Source organism: Primulina tabacum, chromosome 6 (genome assembly GCF_025594145.1).
Source record: "Primulina tabacum isolate GXHZ01 chromosome 6, ASM2559414v2, whole genome shotgun sequence".
Classification (NCBI taxonomy): domain Eukaryota; kingdom Viridiplantae; phylum Streptophyta; class Magnoliopsida; order Lamiales; family Gesneriaceae; genus Primulina; species Primulina tabacum.
Window position 1 is genome coordinate 7,905,978 of NC_134555.1, and position 17,569 is coordinate 7,923,546.

Genomic DNA, 17,569 nt, shown 5'->3' on the forward strand with positions numbered 1-17,569 from the left:
TAAATCCGATAAAATGTTAATTCGTACCGAAATTGAATATTTCAAAATAATATACAATTTCAACGAAAAATATAAAATTGTAGTTGGATTTCATTCTCAATTTTTTATAACGAGTTTCAATCATTGAATTGAAATTATGGTGTTGTTTTATCCGTTGTTAAATCAAATTATATATTTAGAGCATACGAGGTATATGCTACAATAAAAAATATTCATTTTAAAACCAGATGTATGTTGTGATTGCAGATGGATCATTTGGTGATGGATCGATGAATGTGTCGTTTTTCTTACAAAACTTTTTTGATCGTGTTTTTCGTACAAGATTTGTTGATGCGGTTTACCTCCCGACAAAAAAACAAATGTTTTTTTTATTGAATTAGTGATTATAAATTTAATTATATCCTTTTCAAATATTATATTTCTTAATAAAAATATTTCTCTATTTCGATACAAAAATTGTCAGTTGTTGAAAATGCCACCAAAGATTTATCGTACTAAAGAGAGATGTGACCGAATCCGTATCCGAATCCGAATCCGAATCCGAATCCGAAGAGATTTCAACTAACAACATAACATTGTATTCAGCTACAGAATCCTAGATATTGTCACCCCAGAAGCAGAGTTCATTGTAATGTACGCCCGATAGCTTATTTATGGCTTCTGCAAAGATTCAAAATCTCTCTACTTTCTCTTGGCGTGTGGAATATTCATGGTTTATAACAAGAACAAAACCACCATCTAGCACTAATTCTTTTTGGTTCGATAATGGGCTCGCTTTCACGATTCCCTCGACACTCCGCGGAAGCTTCTTCGGCTCATAACTATCTAATCTACGCAATCTTCTGTTACAAGGATGCGTCTTCCAATATCTCGAGCTTCATAGACTGTTACGACCCATGTAACAACTCGTGGCGTCGGGTCACATCCATACCAGACGCTTCAAGCCTCGGGGACAACCTCGTTCTAAAGAATTTCGCAATGGTTTCGGTGGGATACCAGATTTACATTATCGGTGGCCGTCTCTGTCGGAAGGTGTTGGGATCAAATGGCATTGTAGAGGAGACCAACTTGATGGTTCTTAACTCCGTACGCAGGTACAACACGAGGACGGATTCTTGGGACATATGCAGGCCGTTGAATTCACCGAGATTTAACTTCGCCTGCACGGTCTGTGGCGACAAAATTTACGTCGCCGGGGGGCAAGGTACACTAGACCAAGCTATGGGGATTTCATCTGCAGAGATGTATGACACAAGTTGGATGAATGGAGATTTCTTGCGAACATGAGTACAAAGAGATACAAATGTGTAGGAGCAACATGGCAAGGGAAAATACATGTTTTGGGAGGATTTGCTGAGAAGGGAGATGGGAGTGACAATGCCCCAGGCCCATTTAAAACGACACGAAGTTCTGCGGAAATCTATGACCCCCAACACGATACGTATCATATGTATAGTGACAGAGCTGGAAATATACGGGTTTAATTTGACCCTTCTTTCTCCCTACAATATATATGCGAATAAATAAATTTAGAAACTAAGTTCAAGTATTTCGAACGAAAAGGAAAATAGTAAAATCGATCTTGTCCATTTTGCCTGATGCGATTACTTCTTCTTCGCTAAAACTAGAGAAGTTATTGCATGCACTAAAACTGAATATGACAACTCAAGGACCAACATGACAATTTTCACTTAGAATAAGTGCATTCTAATCTCCTACCTTTCACTAAGGTTTTTGTTTTGTTTTTGGACTTGCCACAACAGTTGGGAATTTCTGGCGAGAATGTGGGATCTTGACATCCCTCCATACCAGATAGTTGCAATCAGTGAAAAGCTTTTCAGCTCGGGGGACTGTTTGATGCCTTGGAAGGGACATATCGAGACTTATAACGAGATGGAAAAGATGTGAAATGCTGTCCAGGGATCTCATTATGACAATCTTTCGCAAAATTTCACTCAAGATGATCAGGTGGGATCCATGCGGAGGATGTACCTAACGATGGCACCGATAAGGAACCAATTGTATTTCTTGACGGGATTCAAGGTTCCCGGAGGGGAGTTGCGGCTGAGAAACGAGGTGCACGTCTTTGACACGGCCTCGAACGGGTACGGATGACGGAGTTTCGAGCCAGTTATAGAGGAAAGGGAAAAGGAGCTTTGCGGGCATTGTTGTTTGCTCAAGAAACATGTTTCTTGACGAGTACCATGCAATTTCTAAGATTGTGGCAACAAGTCAAAGAATTATAACTAAAACGACAATATTGAACTCCTAATTATAAAAAGATCCATGTTCGACAGCAAATATAGTTTATTTATTACATCTCAATTTATGAGAGGCAATGATTTATTTCACTTATTACTAGTGCTACACCCTGTCCTCCATTTACTATAAGAGTCATCATGGATGGTGATAATATAACTCAAATGAGCACATCATGGGAAGGGTTTGTTGTCACCATGGTTTGAATCATGGCCTTAATTTCCATTTCGAATCGTAAACTTGCGAGTCTGTTAGCTTGACTAGTTTTTTGAGCCTTGAGCGTACAATAATAACTTGTATTGTCCCTACGTATAAATTGAAGTGTAAGGAATGTGATTGAAATGCTATAAAATTAAAAGTCTGCCCCCTTAAAATTATCATATCTTAGTTGACTATTTGGTTAAAAATGCTCGAAGAACTCGAAACGAGCTTGTTTAATGAGCTCGTTTAACGAGCCGAGCTCGATCCAAATTTGTGGAACATGATAAACGAGATATTAATGAGCTGAGCTCAAGCTGTTCGCGAATTTAATAATTTTAAAACGAGCCGAGCTCGAGCCTATATATGACTTAAACGAATCAAATTCTAGCCTGATTCTGTTAGACTCGTGACGTTCACGTCCCTAGCCTTTCCCACAATTCACTCTAACCGATGGTGACTAATCAAACTAATTTAATAAATTGAACTGTCCAATCTTCAATTTCCAGTTATGTTAATAAAAATATATCAAATAGAACTAGGCCAGCACCACCACATTGCCTGAAGTTTAATAAAAACTTTGACATAAAAAAGTGTTACAAAAGTCTACAAATGAATTGTTCGATGCAAATGTGTAGGACTGCTGACAACCTAATGTGGTAAAGACAAGCTTGTCGTGGTTTTGAAGGGAAAGATGGCCCAAGTTGAGGCCCATCTTCCCCAGAACGTATTAGTACCAAGGATCACATGATGGAGGCCCAGTGGGCCCACAGTGCTGGATTGACACCCGGATTCTAGTTCAACCAAAATTATCCTGCAACGGACCCATGCAAAACCATGAGAGAGATGTGGATAATCAAATGGCATTTGTGAACGGGAAGGCTATATATATAATTAAGTCTCGAACCCGAGACATCGTCTCAAGGTTATGAATTTGGTGTCAAATGATCTATAAGTCATCAACCTATTATCATCAAATCGATATTTTAAACTTTGATATGAGACAAAAAGGGTTGTTTGGAGACAAAGAATTTAATTATTAAAAATTATAGTGTTTCGAATAAATCAGGCCGTCACACAATTAAAAGAAAAAAATATGGAAAATTTAATAAGAAAAGGATGGGAACAAATAGTTTGTACTCCAAACTGAAACGCCCATGTGCCAAATTAAAGAAGCAAGTCTCAGATTGTTTGGTTTGACAGTTGACACCCACATGCCACTTGAAGAGAAATAAATGCTACTTCCATATTTCTTCTCAAGTAATCATGCACATCACGTATTTAAGTAACCTCTTTTGAAAATATGAATGCCAATTTTCTTTCTTCTTAAATATGTAGGTTTTTATTCAATAAACTTTTCTAAATATTTCTGGTATTTCGATAAACTCATTTCTAATTAATAATTCTAAATTATGTGTATTAAATAGATATGAAATTCGATAAGTAATAAAATATGGTCCTTTTTTTTTTAAATTTTGATACAAAATCTCGATCGGCTAGATTGTAGGCTGATCTTGGATAAATTATTCCTATAAAAAATTTTTGCGTATATGTTCTCTGATATTGTTCTCAATATTGAATCTTGAATATTACTCATTTGTTTATCGCATATAACAATGACAATAGGTGACTCTATTCCTTTAGCTTTTATCATAATTTGGATTGCTCCGATATAAATCCAGGACATGGTTCGTGCTACTTTTATCTTAAGTTTTTGCAATTTCTCCTTAATTTCTTCACAAGGAATTAATTGCATCTCCATCCGCTTTCCTGTAAGTTTCATTAGGGTTGTCATTTTTCTTCTGAAAACTTTGTAGATTAGATAATGTTTTATGTCTCTTACGCCAATATTTTCTTAAGAACTTTTCTATTTTTCATGTAGAAAATTTTTTCCTATCTTTGTAGGCAAGGATTTTGAATCATGTTATGAGATATTATTGTCTGGCTATAGAAACCACACATGTTTTCATATGTTTCATATCGAAACACATCGTCTTTAGTTAGATTCAGAATATTTTCCGTTAGATTCTTCTTTATTTAAGACTTTTTCTTCATATATTCTCTCGTCTGAAGAAATATCTTCAAACTGGTATACTTGAATAAGATCTTGATAATAATTTTTTTTTTTAATATCTGAAGTTGGTTCGAAGCGTTTTAATCTCTTTATGTCATTTTATGGACAGTTGATCGAAATATAACTTTTGCTCCACATGTCCAACAATTAAAATCTTTAAAACTTTCAATAGCTCGGGTTTGAGCTAATCTGAAAGTTTTCTTTGTTGATGTTCTTCACGTGTTTCTAGATGAGTTTGATGTTTGAGATGCCATCTTATTTCTTGATAGTCAACTTCTCTGTCCAAATTTGTAAGATTTGACTTTTAACTGCATAATATTATTCTTGGTTTTCAAGAAATAATTTCACTTGTGGCATAAAGATGGAATTCCAAAGGTCTCCTTTTCTGCCTTTGTGAGGTTACTTTCAATGATTGTTGGAATGTCATTTTCTTCATAACATAAGAAAGTATATTCATTAATACCCTTAATCGTTTGTAATTCTTTTGTAACGCTGTCATATGATATTATTCTGGTAATTTCCTTTGAGAAAAGAGGAACTTTGTGCCAAAGTATCTGTATTGCCCACGACATATTCCTTAATTAACATTTCTCTCCAGAGACTTGATATTTTTGCGAAGAATAGTTGTATTGCTATATTTTTTTCGACCCCAGAATTCCATATATATTTAATGAATAACATAATATATAATTCAACACTATACATAGCTTGAATATAATTATTTTTCTTCTCTGTGTCTTGACTGTTAAAATAGACTACCCCTATAAATTGTGTTTTAAATAGGGTAGTCATTCTTCCGTCTATCTCACTGAGAGATTCTCCGATTAGGACTGACTCTTTGATTTCTACCGAAATCATGTCTCATACAATTTTAATTTATCTCACAAGACTCATTTATAATAGTCTAATGAATCATTCTCTATTAAAATCAAGTGTTCCTCCTGCGATTCTCGTAGCCGATGTCCAATCATCTATGAGATCTTCTCTATCTTTTAAGTCCAGTACAACAATGTTAAGCATAACCACATAAGGATATATATGTTCAAAACATATTTCTCGTAGAGTGTTTGGTGCAAGAGAATTTGCTTATCTTTGACATGGTTCTCGCTGGGTGTTCTTCTATACCAACCTGTAAACCATTTTGGGTTTCTCCAATGTTTGTGTCATAGGATCCCACACTTTTCGTTGGTAGTTCTTGTATTACAATAACTAAGGGTTGTTCACTATCCCCAATTTTACACTTTTAGATCTACAACCTTTAAATTTGCAAAAATGATTCTGCCAGAACACGCAGATCATCTAAATCAATCCTCTCTATAGTTGTCATCATCAACTTAAATTCTTTTCTGAGACGATTTTAATCAGATTAATCATTTTGTATTTATCGATTAAAGGTTTTGATATTACTTTGGCATTCCAGATGTAATAAGGGTTCAGTACCAAATGATAGTGATAACCTTTCCGAGATTATTTTACTATAACTTGGTTGTTGTTCTAGAGTTTGAATTCTTGTTTGAATATCATTTAAATTTTCAAGAATTTCTTATTGATTTTCAAGATTTTCCTCAATTTATGTGGTATATAGTATTGTTGATTGTCATATTTTTGTATCATCTTTTGGATCTCTCCAAGAATTTCGGAGAGTTTAGATGAATCAGTGAAAATTACTTTGAATCATAAATTTATCTTAAGATTCTGATGAGTTTTTCTTTGCTATTGATATCTAATATTGATTAGATCTTCTTGTAAATATTCCAGAGTATCGAACCTAGGTTCGAATCCATAATTTTTAGTTGTATGTTTGAAATAATGTTACATTGACTTTTAATTATGATTAAGCGTGTTTGACAATGAGTTGACAAATATTTAACACTAAATATGAGAATTAATGCATCACACTTAAATTTATCATATTTATATATTATTTTATCTATTTATTGGTTTGAGATAATTATAATTATACTAAAAATAAAAAAAGTTTTTACAAACTTAAACTCTGCTAATCTGACTTAAACTGAAAAAACCTGAAGCACGACATCCAAGTCTCGAGACGCATGCATTTAAAGAACATATCTACCTTCGTGCCTATAAAATACCCTCCTCTTTATGAAACATCACCAAACAATAGCTCCTCTCTCGCATAACTCCACTCATTATCCATCTTCTTCAGAAATTTAATAGCAGAAAAAATAAATGGTGTGCCTCTGTTTTCTTGTTGATCAAACGAAGAAGGTCAGACGGAGCAAGCCCGCCGCCGGAATATGTTCACGGTGCGGCGGCGGCGCCAGTGTTGCGGACATGAAGACGGCCACCAGATTCTGCTACGTGCCATTCTACTGGAGAACTTGGAGGGCTCTTATTTGCACCTTTTGTGGTGCCATGTTAAGGTCGTACCAGTAAAATATTTTTAAAAATATAAATATCATTTGTTATTTTTTCTTTTTTCCTTTTGAGAATTTTTATTTTAACTAATATCTTTTGGTTTGTAACTTTGTATTAGCATGGAAATCGTTATATTTTTATTTATTGGGTTATTTTAACTTTATTGTTTTGCTTGTGTTCGTTCTACTTCTCCTCTTTCAAATTAGATAAATGTCTTATTTATTATATATTCATTTTAAGCAATGAATTGTACTAAAATCAAATTCAAATTTGACATCTGAAAATCTAGCACTGATTTCTTTGGATTTGGTGGAATCACAAGCATGTAGTAATTAATTTAAAGATTCATATTCATATTATTGTTTTTCTTGGATATTGCTTGTAATATTATATATATATATATATATATATATTTGAAATAGTAAACATGGTAATTTATAAGGTATTATTAGCCCAAAAAAGTAGACAATTCATAAATTAGATGACTTCAATTATTTAGATATGTTACAGCTAAAAATCCTGGTGGGGGTAGGGGCGGTTTGTATGAAGTTGCTATAAATTTGAAGTTCTTTACATATAATTAATTGAAAATTAAATATTAAGTGGTTGGAAAATTATAATTGGTAGAGAATATTGTCTACTGTCTGTTGAAATGACTAAATCAACTCTACAAGGTTTGTTTTTAGTGATCATTTTGGATATATTTGATATTTTTATTTTTTTATATTATTGTTAATATATTGATTTAATTCGAAAAAGTTGTCATGGAATTAAAAAAATATGGCTACACAATTGAGAGACTTTTTTTTAAAAAAGTTAGACTCAGACCCCGAAAATAAGTCAGCCTTGCAAGCATGTAAATGATAAATGAGTAGAATTGGTTATTATTTTATTTTTTTGCAAATTTTCTTAAAAAAGTTATTCGAATTTATAAATAATATTTTAAAATAATTAATTTTGACCCTGAATAGTAATGTCATAATTTTGACAAAAATTTGTGTGAGACGGTGTCAAGAGTCGTATTTTGTAAGACAAATATCTTATTTATGTTATCAATGAAAAATATTACTTTTTATATTAAGATTATTAGTTTTTATTGTGAATATCGGTAGGGTTGATCCGTCTTACAGCTAAAGGTCGTGAGGCCGTCTCACAAGAGATCGGTTAATGAGATCTTACCTATGTGGGTACTACCCTCACTTCATTTCAACGAGTAAGATCTTGACACATATACAATTTCAAAAAAAAGTGGGTCTTATATATGCATGGGCAAATCTTGGCCATCCATCTTATCACCACGTGAATAGGAGGAAAGAAATAAATTCTAGAGGACATTGTTATGCAGCTGTACTTGCGTGACTTCAGAGTAAGTTGTGTTGTTTTTGGGTCAGATAACTCACATGCATATACATATATATATACATACATATATATATATATATATATTTGTGTGTGTATGTATGTATATACATAAACAAAAAAGAAAATTGATAAAATTAATGATAGCTGTAATATTTGTGCTAGCTGTATCTATTTAATATGATGGATGGTACCCCTTTACCTACCCTTTTCAAATTCAACACGAACATTTGAAAATCTACCAATCTCTTACATGTACGATATTATTTTTGTTTCATACGCTAAGTTTAGTTTTTCAATAGTTAAATTGTCACCATTTCGTCGTATACAACCGTGAAAATCAATAATAATCGATCACAAATTGTTTCCAAATGCATGCATAAAATATTATCAATGTGAAGAACACCAATTCAGATATTTGAGAGTGTTATTTATAGGTAAATTTTTGATTGTTAGCCTCTCAAATAAATGGCCATAATCTGCCATTATGTGCCATTACAGCCTTTATTTTATGTTAAATGCTACAGTTACAAGTCAAAAGCAGAATCAGTAGCTGTTTGTTGGAAACTCGCGCTACTGAACTCTTGTGCTGCTGGATCCCATCTGCTGGAAACATACCAGCTTCTGAAATATCAGTTGCTGCTAGAATTGCTAGCCTCTGCTGAACTTTTTACATTGCTGCTGAATATTGCTAGCCGCTGCAAAATGCTAGCTACTGCTGTAATTATTGCTGCTGAATATTGCTAGCCGCTGCAAAATGCTTGCTACTGCTGGAATTTCGGGTTCTCACATTGCAGGTCTTTTATACTTAAATGTTATAGGAATGAGCCGGCGAAGTTCCAAGTACTCAATCTAATATTTATAACTTAGTTGTCTCATTAAACCAAGGTCTTGGGATCTTCAATTCTCAGGGTTTAGATTACCATTATAAAAAATTTATTTTTGTGGGTTTTAAGCTCATTCATCTTAACAATTTTTACATTTAATCCCAATTTATTTCTATAGTAAATGGATCCGCTATGTTTTTGTTTGTCTTCATATATTCAATTAAATAATCCCATTTAAGATCAATTGCCTTATGGCAATATGTCTTTGACGGATATGTTAAGACTTGCCATTGTACAAACTACTTTGTATCCTTCCTATTGTTGATTGACTATAATAATGAATCATAATAGATAGCACTCACTTATTACAAAAAGGAATCTTATCTAAGAAATTTCTCACTCAACCAGCTTCTTCTCCACCTTTATCTAAAACAATAAACTTGGATTCCCTAGTGGATCAAGCTATACATGTTTTCTTAGAAGATTTTCATGACACCGCTCCTCCACCTTTTGTCAATACATATCAGCTAGTGTACTTGGAGTCTTTTGTGTCAGATATCCAATTTTCATTACAATATCGTTCTACTATTGGTAGATATTTTGTATACAACAACCCATATAGGGGCTACTTTATATTCGTCCTCGCATTACGAATATATTTAACTTAAGTTGCTATAAGAGTCTATTATAATCCCTTATAAATCATTTTAAACTTTCATTTTCAACCAATGTGGGATAAGAGTATCACAATCATCCATCCTTCAGAATTCGATGTCCTTGTCGTGGCCTGCCCTTCGATCCATCAGCGCCGAGAATCTAGAGATGACTCCTACATGTTCAAGAGTTGGCTCTCGTGATGCAGTACTTTGACCCGTAAGTTCAAGAGATGACTCTCATCCACGTAGTACTTTGCCTTGCATAACACTTATTTTCTAGTGTTCATGTTAGTGACTGTCTTTGATAACATTTTTCCAGGCCTCGTGCCCAAACCTGTATCTGCGCAACTGCACAATATGCTCTTATATAAATTACTACGTATTCATCATCATTTTACAAACAAAAATAGTTAACTTGTAGTCTATTGTAAGCACTTATAAATTATTTTAAACTTTCATTTTTAATTAATGTGGGACAAGAGTATTATACTCTCGGGAATGATAATATATCGAGTACGAAAAAATTTATTTTCAGAATCTACAAGGAAAATGCTTGAGGTGAATCAGTAATTTTAATATTTTCGTGAGAAAGAAAATATATAATTTTTATTAATTCATGGGTTAAAATTTCAGCACATTGATTTTTAATTAATAAGGAACTTTTGAGAGTTATCTAGCAATTTTCTTAGTTAGAAATTTTAAAAGTAATTTAATTAGAAACTTTTCAGCACTTTTATTAAATCTTTTAGTACTTTTAAATGTTGAATTAACACTTTCAAAGTCTGAAAAAAATAAAATAAATAGAAAACCCTCACCTCCCCAAAACGTTTTCACGTAATAGTGCAAGAGAGGAGAGAAATCATTCAACGGATAGGGTTCAAGGAGGAGAGCAAGGTCTTCAGTTCTCTACGATTTTCAAGGGTGATCGGGGTATCTTCCGGGCAACCCTACAAAACAAGTCAAGTTTTATGTGTTTCTTGACTCGATGAATTCCTAATACGTTTCCATGATATGTGATGCAACCCGGGCGAAATGGACGAGTCGGGTCGGGAACTCTGCCGAGTTTACTATCAAAAGGTTGAAGGAAATATGAGCCAGACGCCTGGCTTGAATCTCGCAACTTCTTGATCCGATTTATGAGATCTGTGAACAGAAAAGTAACCAAGTGAATGGGCGCCGGAGGGGTGTCCGGCGTGACCACTCCGATGCTTAAGTCAGTGGGGTACTCAAGCGATAAAACCAATGTAGCCAAGTGATGGCTGTGTGATTGATGTATATTAAATGAGAGCATTGAATGTGTGAATTAATATCTGAATGAGAAGTAAATGCAAGTAAAGAACCTGGTATTTATAGTAGAGGATACAATGATGACCTCGTTTTCCGTGCTATCTACTAATTATAGTAGGACGGCTGAGCACACCCTATGTTTTGACATGTCAAATCGCACATTTGTCACATCCAGATTACTTGATTTATCGACAACTTGCATTGGTGTCAGAGATAGGTCGGCTATACACACTGTTTATCGGCGGCATTAAATACTTCACTCATATCGAGGTGACCGAGCAGAATGCCTCTCAGGTTAACTACAGAAGAGCTCGGGTCTTCAATATCTTGGGGGAGTCATGTCCCGGGTGGTTCAATGGCTTCAGATATAAATCCATTTTATCATGCTATTGGCCTGAGAGCATCCCATCCTGGCCCGGGTACTAACCATGGATATGCTCCATGGCCCGGGAAGTCCCGGGGCTTATCCCTGACCCGGGACGTTTCGGGGCATCATCACTCCCTCCTTAATTAGTCGGCCTAGAGTCATACTTGCTGTCCCGATTAGTCTTGTGTGCCCGGTCAGGAAAATCGCCTTGCCACTTGGTCTTCTTCGGGATAATTGTAGCGTGTGGACACGTGGGTATTGCTGACGGAAGCTATAATATTTGTCAGAGGCTCTTCGTTTCCCAACAAATCATTATGACGCATTAATTCCTGTACCTGTCTTTTCAAATATCTTTGTGCAATTTCCTATGTAAATCTGAACCGTTCAATTCATTTGTGGATCAATGGTGTGGATTGGCTTCCCTTTCCTATATATAGTAACCCACCCTCTGTTTAATCGGCACCAGCAAACTTATTATTCAAGGAATACAATGGCAGGTGCAAGCGGCTCAAAGTCCCCGGATATGGCTGCAGATTTTGAGAAGTCAGCCTTGGAAACTCGAAAAGCTGCTATAGAAGATGAAGTTTTCCACAAAATTATCCATTACTGGGAAAAGCTTCAGAAATTGAAGTTTCTTTACGAGACCGAGGAAGCTAATGCTTCTAGACTGGTGGTAAAGCTGAAAAAATACCGGGAATGCCTGCACGTTTCCGAGACAGCGGATCTCTTTGATGATTATGTCTACGAGCTGATGCTTTACAAGGAAAGAAAAATTCTGACGGACCTCACCATCTCCGATAGCTACCTCAAGACGTCCACTGGAGGAATGAAAGGCTGGATGACCCTGTGGATGGCTTTCGTAGAGGAGGAATATTATGATGTAGTCCGCAAGAATTTCGTCAAATAAATAAAGGCTATTTTTGTTTTACATTTCTGTTATTTTCTAGCATCTTGGACTGTCATTTGTTGATATATATATATATCACGTATAGAATAACAGAAAAATTTGAACGACCTTAATCGAAGATAAATAATGGATAATCGACAAACCGAAATGCCGGGACCTCACATGTCTCGGTTTTAGAATAAGGTGCCAGAACCTTATATCCCCGGGTTTAAAATAGATAGCCGGGCTCTCTCACAGCCCGGGATAAGAATATGGTACCGGGGCATGATTTTTCCCCGTGCTAATATGTTTCATCGGTTAGTGTTCTCGGGCAGTCCACGGGGGTCACTAGCATGCTCTTAGTATTTATATCATAGGAAATCGTTTCATATTCCGAGAACCTGATAATTACAACACATCGATATTTGTGCACGTCTTTTCAAATATCCCGCCTTATTACGCCGCTCAATTTCCGAGGCTGATCTGGTCCGTTTGATTTGCTTTAGTTCAACGGTGTAGATCACCTTCTTCCCTTATATATAGCAGATGACCGATTTTCCCAAAAATTATTTGCAAATTCAACTTGTAGCGAAGCTCTGCCAAATTCCTCTCTCGAGCTTTTCTGTTACGTAGATCTCACTTCGGCAATCTTTTCCGTTCATTGACTACGGGCCATCATCTTCGCTTTTTCCCAGTAAGTCTCTTCTCCCCTGTCACATTTACCCTTTACTTCATGTCGAACTCGACCTCTTCCACCTCCGGTAAAAATGTCAGGGGGCGATCGGAGGATAACCCCCCGACCCCCTCTGAAACCTCCACTCACATACCAATAGGTATTTCTACTGCGTCCTCCCGACCTATTTCTAAAAAGCTTACTAAGGCTTCCTCTTCTCGGCCTTCTGGTGCACAGGGCAAGGGGAAAGATCAGGTAGCAGGGCCCTTGTGGTTCTCTACTGTGACGTCTAACCTTCGCCCGGGTAGCATAGAGGAGTTGAGATCTTTGGGCTCCATCCCCTCTGACTACAAGATCAAAATTCCCGGGCCGAACGATCACCCCGACACCCCTCCCCCCGGCTTCCATACTTTCTTTCTAGAGCAGCTTAAAAGTGGGCTTCGTTTCCCGATTCATCATTTCTTCGAAAGTGTTGCTCGATTTTTTGACCTTCCCATCAATCACCTCCATCCTAATGCCTTTAGGATAATGGCGGCTACTTTTGTTTTGTTCCGAATGAAGTCCCTTCTGATCAACTCCCCTGTTTTCCATTATTTTTATTCGGGCCGATTCAATGATGGGATCTTTTCTTTCATGGCCCGGATGCATTATCGGTTTTTAACCGACATCCCTTCTTCTTTGAAGGGGTGGAAAACAAAATTTTTCTTTCTTCAATTTCCGACTCTTCCAACCTGTGCCTTGGGTTTCATATCTTCTCTGCCCACACAACCTGAGCTTCCCCGAGACTTCAAGCTTCTTCCTCCCTTTACCTATGCCTGGGATGCTTTGGAGAAGCAACCATACCTGTCCTCCCGGCCTAAGGACCCAGTGGATCGGATTATTGACGAATTTGATCAATCTGGGTCGCAGGCCGGTAAATTACTTTCCTTGGTCTACTCATTTCTTGTATGTTTTTAATTCTAACGTCAATTTTCGATGCAGCCGAAAAAGATATGATCAGGGCAAGCTTTCAGGAGGCTGCTGCTAAGAGAAAAGCTGAGCAGAAAAAGATCCGGACTGAGAAGAGGGCCCGGGAAATTCAGGAGGAGGAAGAACGCCAAGCCCGGGCGGCGGCTGAGGCCCGGGAAATCGAAGAACGCCGGGTTGAGGTGGAGGCTGAGGCCCAGGAGGAAACCGCCCTTTCACGGGGAGAATCCACTGTCCCTGCTACTGAAGAAAACCCGGCTCCTCTAAATCGACGAAAGAGGAAAGCCACCCAGGAGCCGATCGCGGAAGCGGTGGTGGTAGAGGACGAGTTTGAGGAGATTGCCCGGTCTCCTCCTATGACTGGTTCTTCTGCCGGCCCCTCCGGGGGAAGGCCCTGGGTTGTCCCCAATATCTTTGGGGAGGATATTGGCTCGGATCTTGTCAAAATGATCCGGGGCTTTCTGCGCCCTGATGAGGTGGTACATCTTCAGGGAATTCATCCCAATGGGCTGCTTTGCGAAGGAGTGTCCCGGACCTATTCTGTAAGTCCATAAAATTGCATTCTTTTATACTGCCTTCTCTGACCTTTTATATTTTCAGGGCTTGCAGATGCTCATACATTCCTACGAGCTAGTGGCTCAAGTGGCCAAGGGGGCAAATGCTCAGGCTACCTCGGCTCGGGAGATGCATGCTAAACTCCAGGAGGAGGTGGGTCGCTTGAATGAGCTTCATGAGCATGTTTTGGCTCGGGAGAAGGCCGTCTGGGAGCAGCAAATGGATCTGGTCCAGGTGGAGCTCGCTGAGGCTCGGGCAGAGGCGAAAGCAGCAAGAACAGAGGCAGAATCTTCCCGTGTCCGGGCCGAAGACCTCCAGGCTAATGTGACTCTCATCAAGACAGCTCAGGAGGAGCAAGTAGCCCGTTTTTTGAAGTCCCCAGAGTTCAAGAAGATGTTGGCTGATAAAGCCTTCCCCTACTTCGAACAGGGCTTCAACAAGTGCCTGGAGCAATTCGAGGAGGCAGGCTTAGTTCCAACCGACCGGGATGACTTTCCAGATCTGGAGAAGGCTGCTGCATCTCTTCCCGAAGAGGAAGAGGAAGACCAAGGCCGAGATCCTAAGTAAATTAGGACGTGTGTTTTCTCTTTATTTCCCGATCTTCCGGACGCCTGTAAATATTTTTCCTTTCAATGAAGTGTTCTTTTTCTCGTATTTGAGAATTACTTCAAAATATTGAATTGCATCTGGTAGTAACTTTGCGAATTTTATCGATGGTTACTCAATCTTCCTTTACAAATCATAGATCCGTAGGTGTAATAGGGAATTAGTCTTGACAAGTAATAAGGGTGCAAGCCATAATGGTTCTTGGGATGGGTGGATGATCGGGGCATGGGTCTCCGGACTTGATGGATAACCAGGATGCGGGTTCCTGGGCATTGTAGATAACCAGGGTGCGGATCCCTGGGCCAAGGTACGGGTCCCTGGACTTTGTAAATAACCAGGGTGCGGGTCCCTGGGCCAGGGTACGGGTCACTGGACTTAACATGTAACCGGGGTACGGGTCCACCGCGCCAGGGTACGGGTCCTTGTACTTAAGATATAACCGGGGTACGGGTCCACCGGGCCAGGGTACGGGTCCTTGGACTTAAGATATAACCGGGGTACGGGTCCACCGGGCCAGGGTACAGGTCCCTGGACTTAAGATATAACCGGGGTACGGGTCCACCGGGCCAGGGTACGGGTCCCTGGACTTTTTAGACATTTTCCCGAATCCTTTCTTTATTTGAAGAAGAAACAATAAATACACGTGCTTTTAAGCATAATATTTCTTTAAATGAAAAGCATTCCACGGCCTCTTGAGAGTATGTCCCTGAGAATCTTCAAGATAGTAAGCTGCACCTGAGCTGACTCTTCGAATTATTTTGAAGGGTCCTTCCCACCGGGCTTCTAATTTCCCTACATCACCCACTGGTTTGACCTTTTTCATGACCAAGTCCCCTATCTGAAAGTCTCGTGCCCGAACATGTTTATTGTAAGATTTCATTACCCGACTACGATAAGCTTCTATTCGGATGGCGGCTATGTCTCTCTTTTCTTCAACCAGGTCAAGCTCAATGGCCAGGGATTGATCATTGTTGCTCGAGTAAGATTCTACCCGAGTAGAAGATTGCCCGATCTCCACCGGCAGGACTGCTTCTGAACCATAGACAAGGCTGTAGGGTGTCTCCCGAGTAGATGATCGAGGCGTAGTTCGATATGCCCATAAGACACTCGGTAGTTCTTCCACCCAATCTTTACCCTTCCCATGGAGCCGAGCTTTCAATGCTTGCACAATGATCCTGTTAGTCACTTCAGTCTGGCCATTAGCTTGAGGGTAAGCTACTGAGGTGAAAGATTGAATAATTTTCATTTCTTGACACCAGGAGGTGATCTTCTTTCCCTGAAACTGTCTTCCATTATCAGAAATTAATCTCCTCGGGATGCCATATCTGCAAACAATATTCTTCCAAAGAAATTTCATGACTTCATCCTCGGTAATCTTGGCTAATGGCTCAGCCTCTACCCACTTGGAGAAATAATCCACAGCCACCAGAAGGAACTTTTTCTGTGCTCGGGCTATGGGGAAAGGGCCCACAATATCCAAACTCCACTGGTCAAAAGGGCATGATGCAGAGATTGGTTGCATACTTGTAGCTGGGCAATGGTGAAAATTAGAGTGGTGCTGGCAACCCTGACATCTTTGTACAAGCCGGGCAGCATCTTGATTCATTCGGGGCCACCAGAATCCGGCCAAAATAGTTTTCCGAGACAGAGCTGTTCCTCCGAGGTGTTCCCCACAACATCCCTCGTGTATTTCCCAGAGGACGTACTCTACCTCGTCTTCTGACAAGCACTTGAGTAATGGGCCCTGATAAGATCGCCTTTACAAAACATTATTCAGGAAGACGAAACTGGGCAATTGTTTTTTGATTTTCGTGGCCTGGATTCGATCTTCTGGGAGCTTCTCATGTATTATGTATTCCACGATCGGAGTCATCCATGAACTTTTCTGGACCGGGGGTATTTCCTCATTAATAGAGAGCACCATCCGGGTGAAACACATGATTTCACGGGTGCTTACTTCGGATATGGAGGCGGCCATCTTGGCGAGATTATCGGCTTCCCCATTCTCTTCCCGGGGAATTTGTTCAATGCTCCAGTCGGTAAAAGTTGCAGCCCGGGCTGTGATAAGTTTCAGGTACTTGAGCATTTTTTCATCTTTGGTCTCGTAACCACCTTTAATTTGTTGTGCTACCAACTGAGAATCAGAATAAATAATCACTCGGGAGGCCCCAACCTCCTGGGCGGCCTGCAATCCTGACAAAACAGCTTCATACTCAGCTTCATTATTTGTGACTCGAGAATCAATTTTCAGGTCCAATTTGATTTTTCCCCGGGATGGGGTCCGGATAGATTTGAAGCACCATCAACAAAAACTCTCCATACCTCTTCTTCTGCCGGCGGGATCATCTCTATTAAGAAATCTGTTAAAGCCTGGGCTTTGATAGCAGCCGGGGGCTGATATTCGATGTCGTACTCTCCCAGCTCTATTGTCCATTTGACCATTCTTCCTGAGACTTCTGCACGTGTCATTATTC

At 38.6% G+C, this 17,569-nt stretch overlaps 2 protein-coding genes across 2 annotated transcripts; both read left to right on the plus strand.

The window, feature by feature from the left end:
- Positions 1-765: 765 nt before the first annotated feature.
- Positions 766-1,287, plus strand: LOC142549988 (F-box/kelch-repeat protein At1g67480-like). Its single transcript, XM_075659233.1, has one exon. It carries the CDS (start codon positions 766-768, stop codon positions 1,285-1,287), a length of 522 nt encoding a protein of 173 aa, XP_075515348.1.
- Positions 1,288-6,635: 5,348 nt separating this feature from the next.
- On the plus strand, positions 6,636-7,057 carry LOC142548051 (uncharacterized). The gene has a single exon (XM_075656416.1). The coding sequence runs from the start codon at positions 6,725-6,727 to the stop codon at positions 6,929-6,931; it is 207 nt and encodes a 68-aa protein (XP_075512531.1). The 5' UTR covers positions 6,636-6,724; the 3' UTR covers positions 6,932-7,057.
- Positions 7,058-17,569: the final 10,512 nt, after the last annotated feature.